Genomic DNA, 10,058 nt, shown 5'->3' with positions numbered 1-10,058 from the left:
AAGCTCTGCGTTTTTACCCCCGAAGCCCCGATATGATTCCCGAGTCCCGAATCAAGTCCCGAGATCCCGAAGATCCCGAGGAGTGCGGTTTCCGAGCCGAAGCTCTGCCCGCGAGAAGTTCGATTTTTGTAGAGATCTTCCAGATCTACTGAGGATTACTACTTTTGAAAGTCGTAGTGCTGTCCGATCATCTTCTGATCAAGTGAGTGTATACTACCTTTCATAAACGCAATAATAATACAAGCATGGTTTGAGTGTATTAAGTATATTGTTGTTTATATGTGTGAGTGCGTTGTTACTTTCTCCTAACGTATAATTATGAAGTATTTTATACGAGATACGTGTTATGTGTATATTTTGTTGTTATGTGTGTGAATATATATTCACTTTCTTCTATCTTACAGATATGATTATTTCTATATGAAATACATGTTATGTGTGTGTGTCTCATCTGTTATATGGAAAATGTATTGATCAAGCATGCTATACAGGTTTTGAAAATATGTATAAAAATGTATGTTTTTATCTACTAATATGTTGGGTAGAACATGGGTAGATAGTTGGTGTGTAATAAACAGATGAGAGGCCTCGTTGTTGTTTTGATCCAGTCATCTAGCGGAATTTAGATAACGACCACGGACTTTTCTAGACAGTCTAGTGGAATGCTAGCAGGCTCATAACCTGTATGTGTTAATGAACTTGGGTGTTCATTCGCTGTATTCCATCCCCCTCATGGTTGTCTTATTTGACTTATATTGCTGAGGAACCCCCTGCAGCATGTGTTGTCACCCCGATGAAAATATTCTTAGATTAGGTCCCTTGTGTTAGTTATTTTAGGGACATAAAGTGAGAATAACGGGAATGGGTAACTGGGTTATTGTTGGTTGATAATAATTAATTTAATCATTTATTGTGGGTTGAAAACCCTATATGCTCACCAGGCTCCCAAGCCTGACCCACTCAGTTTTATTTGTATTACAGGAAGTGGCGTAAGGGCATAAGATGGATGAACCATCAAGTTGTTTTTGTTTGCAAGTCTGTATATGTATATATTTGTTGAATGATTTGTAATGTTATCGTTTATGCTTATTGGTCTGTATCGGAACATGACACCCCGAGTTTTGATTATATAATGAAAAATACATTTCTTTTATGAAATGCTTTAGTAAACATTGTTTTATCATGTTTTGTTTTTGGGAACAAATTCCGCAATTCTTTCAAATCAAAAGGATTTACTCTGAATTTCTTTTAAAAGCATAAATGAAAATCAGTCTTTTCTGGCCGAGATTTTGGGGATGTCACATATTTTCCTTAACTTTCTTATGATTTAGTCAAACTTATTCTTAGGCAAACTATTTTTAGTTGGTAGATTTAGCGAATTATGACAAATATTTGCGAATGGACCTTGTATCACACACCAAATTGTCATGATCACAATAATCGCCCCATCACCATATACGTCGATGGATTTTGAAGTGCAATGTGTACATCGCAAATCAATGCAGTTTATCTAACATACGTGTCATGGAACTTGTGTCTTAGTTTTAAGAAGAACTCGAGTCCAAGAGTTAGGTGTTGTTTGTTTTTTCTAAGGCAAAATGTCTGCAGTCTATGGACCACATCTGTAGACCTGCAGTAGAAGAGGTGGACCAAACGTCTGCAGTCTAAAAAAAGAAAATTGTTTGTTTTTTTAACATCTGCGAGCTACTAATAAACTGAAATCTAAATAAATTGATTTTTTTAAACTTCAAAGTGATTTTTTTTAATATTTTTATGGTTTTGTTATAAATAATTAACAAATCTTTATCAACTTTTATGTATTATTGTATAAAAAATAAAAATAAAAATTGTATTAATTAACATACATATTTGATAAAAACCAACAACTTTGGTTGCAAAGTTATAACTAAACATTATAGTTAGTAATCAAAAAATTTGATACATAAATAGATGAAAATAAACTTCGATTTTTCAATTAAATCCATTAAAAACGTACCATAAATATTTTCTTGAGAAACGGACGATACTGTATTAAATAATATTTTATAAAATTTAGCAAAAAAATATAAGAATATATTATAATTTTTTTTCATATTTATATAAACTTCAACGACTATTATTGTAATAAATTTTTATTTATAAATTTGTCAAAAATATCATGTTTGTATCATCGAACGTTTTTTTTTTAAGTTTTGTAATTTTTTTTCAAATTGTTTATCATTAATAAAGTTAGAAAAAATATAAATTAAAAAAAAAAAAAAAAAAAAAAAAAACTTATATATATATATATATATATATATATATGTGTGTGTGTGTGTGTGTGTGTGTGTGTTTAGGCTAGAAGATGTTAGAAGACTCTGATCAACATCTGCGCCAAGAAGATGGCGCGCAGATATTTTTAAGTCTGCAGTCTTCAAAAAAACAAACAGTCTGCAAAGGCTAATGTCTGCACGGTGCAGATAAAAGAGGTCACGCAGATCTGCAGACAAAAAACAAACACTACTTTAATTGGTAGTGGATAACATTGAATATGAATGGGATGAAGTTCATATAATATAAAAATATGGTGACGAACATTATTAAAACTCATTATTGCTTCCACCCAATCTAATTCCACCTGATTAGTTCCTCATAATTCTCTTCCACGTGCATTTATGCATTGCTATCGAACAACGCATAACGTAACCACTTTTGGCAGCACATAACCAACAAAATCTTAAAAGTCGTTTACCTCGTAGTTGTCCTTTATATATATACCGATACCAATCGTCGAATAGTTTTATTACTATAAAAATTATTCCAAAAACCCGATTAAATTGCATTAAAATAACTTAGTTTTGCAACTAGGTTTGCTACAAAAAGTCCGGATATGAACCAATTCATATAAAGATTACTACAGCATCGTTACAATTCAACAAAAAAAACATGGTGCATAAAACCATCTAGTCATCTACAATTAGTCGATAACAGTAGGGACTTTATTGCTTCTATTTATTAACCCCTTTCACTCAACAATATGCACCTCCATTAGTAATATATAACATAAGCATTTTTGGCAACACGTACGCAACAAATAATTTCTAAAAAGTAGTTTACAAATCAGGTTACTACTAACATGTATCGAATTCACATCTCGATGGTGTTAAATATCTTAAAATTTGGTTTCTCTTTTAGCGTTTTCTTTTTCATTAACTTAATATTTTTACATATACACTATAAAAAGTCCTAAAGCTTAAAATTCAAAACCAATTACTTTCACTTTCCTTAAATGCTTCCATTATAAGTACAAATCTTAATATAAAAATATACAGTCGAGTTTTACACAAAAATCAGAACCAAAGTATATTGTTAAGCCATATAACTTAAATCTAAACCGTTTGATCAAAAAACCAATGCCTAAGATCATATGCTATTATCAAATGGGTATGAAAGTCACCCCCAAAAACATACGGCATTAAGAATTATCATGCTTACAAACAATGATAGTGCACAAACAACTAATTATATATGAGTATATAAATTTCTTACATCAAAAAAAAAATTGTATAATAATAGTAATAGTAAAAGCATATAACCAAATTAAAGGAAGTGATAAAATTTGTAACCAATAACGGGGGAATCTACAACTGCAATGATCCGAAGCACAACAACTAGCAATCACCTCATTTAAACAAACTCCAATTCCAAAAACCTTCCCTTATTCTTCTATGTAACATCCTAGAGAAAAAAATAAAAAAAACATAAACTTTGAATAAAATAAAAAATGAAATGGAAAAGTAGGATGTAGTTATAGTTATACCAAGCAATTATGCGCCTCCCTTCTGCTTAAGGGTAATTTTGTCCCCCAAACTTAAAGCAATCCCTTGGGTTTTGCTCCTTATACGAATATATCCACTTAGCTTCCCATCTCCTTGCTTCTCAATGCTCAAATTTACCAAAGCGTCCTCCCCAAACACACTCTTCGCGTACAAGTTAGCAGCCAGAAACCCACAATCACCTTCCAGTGCAGACCTAATTATCACCAAATTCATCATCACATAATACAAGAAACAGCAATCAACTTTCAATCTTTTTAAAAAGTCAAACAAGTCAACGAAAGTACATTGCTATTTCTTGTATATAAAAATAAAAAAAAACAAACTTACGGAGCAGTGAGGCACTTCATGTTTGTGGATTTAATAATATGATCGAGAAATTCTTTCTCATCTTGAATCACAGTGTTCACAGCAACCTATTCAAAAAAAAAAAGTGAGAGAACTCTATTAAATAAATAAATAATATGAAAGTGATTGATTGATAGATAGATAGATAGATACCTTGTTTTCCCACTCAAACTCAGCCCACATTGTTCTAAAAGCAGCATCACTACAAACAGCAGGAGAAATATAATCCATAATATCAATATGAATATCATTGAGGACAATAACAGTGCGTTCCATGACATTTGAAGTTTCGTAAACGATGTTTCCGAAAATAACCCCGGTCTCGGTTGAAGACACCTTGATGTTTGCTTTGATCTGCTTGCTGGACTCAGGGGCAAGGGTGTAATTTTGGGGGCGTTCGACGAGTTTAAGGTCGCCCATTGTGGCCAGTTCCAGACAGAGGTTCTGAAGGGTTTCTTTGGTTCTGTTGATGACAGTTACATCAAGGACAATGTCATAGTGGTTAACAGTGACATATGCTTCAGCATAAACTGGATCACTGAATCCAGTGAGTTGGAGGATGCGATTGAGTTTGTTTGCAGCATCTCCTTCTTTGATGAATTCTCCAGTTGCACGTTTTAGATCATCTTGAACTTCATCCTCTAATTCCAGCTGGCTCATTCCCTATAAGAAATAGCAATGTACTTTCAGTTATAAATTATGTAAGTGTTTCAGATATTTTAGGTCAAGTCTTTCATTTAATTGTTTTTGTTATTTTTTAGAATTAAGGGTTAATATCATAAAGGACCTTGTATGTTGTGATTTTGCGGATTAGACCTCAACTTTGTTTTTTTCCAGAAAAAGACCTTGTATATTTTCTTTTTTTCCAATTTGACCCTTTTAGCAGTTTTTTTCCAGGGAAAATTTGTCAAATCTGAAAGTGCTTTCGAAAAATAAGTAAGAGGTTGAAGGTTTTTTAGGAAAAAATAAGTTTGAGTTTTTCGGGGGAAAAATGAAAAAACTCAAGGTCTTTTTCAGGAAAAAAAAAATAAAGTTGATGTTTAATCCGGAAAAAACCTAATATATAAAGTCTTTTATGATATTAACCCGAGAATTAAGGGTTTTATGCAGAAAAGTCCCATTACTTTGGAAAAAAATTTGCTAAAGTCCTAAATCTTTTTTTTTTTTTTTAAACAGATAAGTTCGATTATTTAACAATTTGCCCAAATTAACGAAAAAAGTCCTTTTTTTATTTTAACAGGAAATGATAGATTATGTGATTTTCCCTAAATAATAGGACTTTTCTGTTCAAAAGAAAGATTTAGGACTTTATTGAAAAAAATTTCCCAAAATAGTGGGACTTTTCTAAATAAAACCCCTAGAATTAACATCTAGAACACTAATCAAATAATAACTTTTAATCCAGTATGTACTTTCATTGACTTTTCATTCAAAAAAAAAAAAAAAAAAAAAAAAAAAAAGCATTTGTTCAAAGTTCAAATAACACCTCTTTCAGGTAGACATCATTTATGCAAGGAGTTAACAACAAAGAAACAAGGGATATAATTCTAGTAAAATATATAAATAAGTTGAAAATGAGAAATAACATGAAGAAAAACAATAAATGGAAAGAATAATCTTTTACCTTCCTGCTCTTCAGATGATAAAAATCAATCAAATCATCAGGTTGTGCATGTGACACCTGAGCCTTAGCTTTCAACTCCTCAGTTTCCCTCATCTGTTTATCAGCAAGCATTTGAACAAAACTTTCACGACATGACTGCAGCCATATTTTCTTAATCTCTTCACCTGGATTACACAGCAACCTTATACAAACAACAATCCTATCATAAGAATCATTATCAATAGGATGTGGCAAAAATGAAGATTGCCCAAGTTGAATCATCGACACAACAATCAATAAAACTTGAGTTGAAGCCCTATTCACTTCACTCTTCAAAGGTTGAACCTCAGCCAAACGCAACACAAGTTTAGTCAAAGTACATGCCACAACAGCTCCAAGAAAGAAATCACCAGTCAACAGAAGTGACCTTAAATTCCCAGAAGTCAAAGTCCCTTGAACAACAGTTGGAGGTGAAAAGGCAGTTTCAGAAGCTGCACTTTGAGTTGCATAAGTCCCATCAGCAAGAATAGCTGGCCTTTTGGAGGAAACGGTGATCGAGTTGACTTGTTGACTTTTCTTTGAAGAATCGTTGTTTTCTCCTTCTTCAGAAGCTGAATAAAACGGAAGCTCTCCAAGGCATTGTTTTATAGTTGAAATCCCACTTTCAACTTCTGATAAAGAAAGACAGTATTCACTTATGATCCAAAGAGCACAAGAACAAACACGTGCAGATCTTATCTGATAGAAAGTATCCAACAGCCTTGTGATGATTGAAACCCTTAATTTCGGATTTGTTTCGATTATTTCTCTTACAAAAACAGCTACATCCATTGCTGAAGCAACATTACTATCACCTAAGAAATCCATTAACAGATGAACAACTGTGGATGCAACTTCTGGGAACTTTATAGCACATGAATGAATAGCTTGGATTAACATCTGGCGATATTCTCCATCTTTTTCCAATTCTCCACTTTGGGTTTTCACAACTTCTTTCTTTAAAGTGAGAACAACTTCATTGATGTTACGTGGAGTGATCAAATCAAGAACAATATCTAGGGTTTTTCTTCGAATGTCATGATTAGGGCTTGAAAGGGCTCTAAGAACATCCATTATCATTTCAACCATGATCTCACGATGAGAGGATTTCAATTCGTTTAATCGATCAAGAACAATGAGTTTCACATTGTTGTCACTTTGAGATTGGAGGAGTTGACAATAGGTATTAGCAGCTGCACGAATAGCAGTAGGGGCAGAGGATAATGACACTAATGTCCCTGCACATTCATAGATAACTGCAGCAGAAGGAACAGTTAATAAAGATATGATAATCTTGATGTATTTTCCCTTTTCGCCCTTGTTAGCTCTGCAGACTTTACGTATCAACTCCAACACCACCATTTGAAGCAATTCACCCCATTCAGCTACTCTTTCCACATGGGTTAAAAGGTAATTCACTGCACGTTCTTGTGCACATGTGAACAGCATAAGAAACGCGTTCCTTTTGGCTGATTGATCTGCTTCTGTTGAGAGGACTTTTTCAATCATTTCTGGAGCATCAACTAAAAGCTGATCCCCTTGTGGAAGCTTGTAAATAGCCATCACAGCAAGTATAGCATTTCTTCTTATGAATGGATGTCTGTGTTCTAGATTAGCTAGAATAGATGGGATTAAGGGCTCGATAATTTCTGTCTCATTGAGGCGACAAAGAAACCTTAAAGTGACCCCACGGATGTATTCATTGGGATGTTGGAGATTGTTTCTTAAGTTTTGGCAAATTAAGATCATTTCAGGTAAGATCTTTCCTTTTGAGTCTGTTTTGTCGATGATTTCAAGATAAAGAAGGAGTAGCTTTTGAACAGTGTGGTCCTCTGAAGGAAGAACATATCGAACAATTGTGATGAAAAGTTGTGGGAGTGTTTCTCCATTTAGTAAAAGCATGACTGCTTTTTTCATGGCATCAATCTTTGCAGCATCATCATTGCCTTCAAGAGCCTCTTTGATCTCGTTTGCAAGTGCAGGTGTCCCCTTGTCAAAGTGGACAAGTAGTGAGCATGTTTTCTCCATGGCTTCTGGAATAAAGAAGCAAACTTTTAGGAGTTAGATCTAAAGTTGAGGTCTTTTTTCCTCTTTAGTGCAGAAACAGCATTCAATTACAAAAATTCTAAACAGAATACTCCTAAAATCATGTATTCAAACTCCATGTTATACACACCATCATATTTAGTGTAATTAGATACAAGAAAGTTAAAGTTCATACACAGATCTATTTCTTTGTATGTGTGGAAGCAGATAACAGCATGAGTAGTTATGAAGTAGAACTAGTGTGATAGTCACACAAAAGATATCATCCAGACAAATTGAATGAGATCCATAATTTAGCAATCAATAGCACATAGGGTTTTCACTGAAATTGCAGGATTATATCCCTTCTAACCAGTGGGCAACCTGCTACTTCACAGGATTTCCAAAAGGCCATTGAAAGCTATCACATAGTTTATCCATAGGCGCTATCACAATTACAGGATCATATATCCAAATTACACATCCAAGCTTAAATCGACGATGCCCAATTGTACCAAACCCATATAAATCATCTTCAGGTCGAGGGATCCAGAGTCGTGAGATACAAGGGTTAGATTAAGACCAAATAGTAAAAAAAATCTAAAATTTAATCGAATATCTATTAGATCTGTCATTCTGAAAACACAGCTTCCCGTATAAAGTCTTTTAAGATAACAAAGTCAGCAAGAGAACAAGTTGAAAACGAACGAGATACATCGATTAGTGAATTCAACACTTCACACCAATTTTATCAAACTGAAATAGTAAATTAAGAACAGATCCTATTTTAAGCACTTCAGATCGCCAAATTCACAAATGCACAAACAAAGTTGAGAAAATGCAATAAAACCCCTAAGTTAATTCTGAGAAAACCAGATTGCATCCAGGCCGATCACAAAGAAATGACATTTTCAACAACAATTTTAGGATGAGAATGAGAGTCGCCTGAAGTGTAAAGAAGCTAGGGCTTGAGTAATCGTGCAGAAGGAGGGGTTATCGAACTTACCTTGGGGCTGCGGCTGCGAGCAAGTTAACGAGATCTGGTGGTGTGGATGGATCTGGAAAATGAGAGAATAGTAGATCGATCCACTGATAAGAGGGAGAGAATTCAGATCGCGTCGAGCAATAGAACAATGCTGCTTCAAAAATGTCAAAATTTTATATGAAAAAACAGCAGTTATTATTTTATAAACTTTCATTCTATTCTATAGTTTTATCTTTCTTTTATCATTGTAATAAAAAACCCTTGACTTTGAATTTTTATTTTTTAGGGTTTTATTCTAGTTATGTTTATTTTCAACTTTATTAATTGGGTAATCTTTTTTTCTTTTGAGGTATATATACAGAAAAGCACAACAAATTATACATATATACGAAGAAAAACACTTATATTATTTTTATGTTCAGAAAAATTTTTATATTAATAGTTATCATTCGAAAAAAATCAACATACGGGTTCTGGAAACTCTGGAAACTGACGATTACAAATATGATGAGGCTTACATTTTAGTTTTTTAATACGACATTGATATTAATTGTGATAAAAAAGATTAGTTAAGGAATGAAAAATCAATCGTATAATTTCATATGGAAAATACAATCGAGCAAAAGTAATTGAAATAAATGTAGTTTTGACATGTTTTCGCATACAATTAAGAAAATATAAAGGATATGTATGTTATATCATATTCTTAGCCGAAATAAATGTAGTTTTGACATGTTTTCGCATACAATTAAGGAAATATAAGGAATATGTATGCCATACCATTTCTCTTAAAAATTTGCAATTTGTTTTATTTAAACATAAATAATAATATAAAGGTTTTTCTACATATACATGTATAATTGGTTGTGTTTTTCCGACATCCATTAGATATTGAACGATTGGTTCTAAACCATCTCTGACGATTAATCAACAATTCGAAGTGCTTTTCTTACGTCTTCTTGATAAACCAATGTTTATATAGAGATGTAGGACGATTTTTTTGGTGAGTAAGAAGCCCCTTTGACATCTCTTCATCTGCAAATAATTTTCGATGCGAAAACACATAGACAAAGGGTTGAGCTTTGAATAGGAAAAAGAGTGGATTGCTGGGTCCTTTTTTTTTTGTGGTTTTTAACAATAGACAAAACTTAAAAAATGATCCTTGTGGTTTATCATGTCACAAATTTAGTCTTTGTTTTTTTTTTTTTGATGAATATAGTCCTTATGGTTTCCAAAACTTACG

General features: G+C 33.0%; 1 protein-coding gene across 3 annotated transcripts; it reads right to left on the bottom strand.

The window, feature by feature from the left end:
- Positions 1–3,483: 3,483 nt before the first annotated feature.
- On the bottom strand, positions 3,484–8,994 carry LOC145036707 (coatomer subunit beta-1). Of its 3 annotated transcripts, none has more exons than XM_078985176.1 (6): positions 8,837–8,994; positions 5,788–7,838; positions 4,317–4,826; positions 4,146–4,231; positions 3,800–4,011; positions 3,484–3,717 (listed from the first exon to the last, which is right to left on the bottom strand). In XM_078985176.1, the coding sequence occupies exons 2-5, from the start codon at positions 7,831–7,833 to the stop codon at positions 3,807–3,809; spliced, it is 2,847 nt and encodes a 948-aa protein (XP_078841302.1). In that variant the 5' UTR covers positions 7,834–7,838; positions 8,837–8,994; the 3' UTR covers positions 3,484–3,717; positions 3,800–3,806. The 3 variants fall into 3 exon arrangements, with proteins under 3 accessions (XP_078841302.1, XP_078841303.1, XP_078841304.1); XM_078985177.1 differs by having other exon boundaries at positions 5,788–7,856; positions 8,837–8,984; XM_078985178.1 differs by having other exon boundaries at positions 5,788–7,835; positions 8,837–8,981.
- Between the last annotated feature and the right edge of the window lie 1,064 nt (positions 8,995–10,058).

Source organism: Lactuca saligna, chromosome 3 (assembly GCF_052625555.1).
Source record: "Lactuca saligna cultivar CGN05327 chromosome 3, ASM5262555v1, whole genome shotgun sequence".
NCBI classification, from domain to species: Eukaryota; Viridiplantae; Streptophyta; class Magnoliopsida; order Asterales; family Asteraceae; genus Lactuca; species Lactuca saligna.
Note: the sequence above shows the minus strand (reverse complement) of the source record. Positions and strands in the feature narration are given on the sequence as shown.

Coding starts and splice junctions, on each gene's coding strand:
- LOC145036707 (XM_078985176.1), bottom strand. CDS start 7,833: ATGGAGAAAACATGCTCACTACTTGTCCACTTTGACAAGGGGACACCT. Junction 4,232..4,316: donor AGTTTGAGTGGGAAAACAAG/GTATCTATCTAT, acceptor TTTTTTGAATAG/GTTGCTGTGAACACTGTGAT. Junction 4,012..4,145: donor ATGAAGTGCCTCACTGCTCC/GTAAGTTTGTTT, acceptor GGTGATAATTAG/GTCTGCACTGGAAGGTGATT.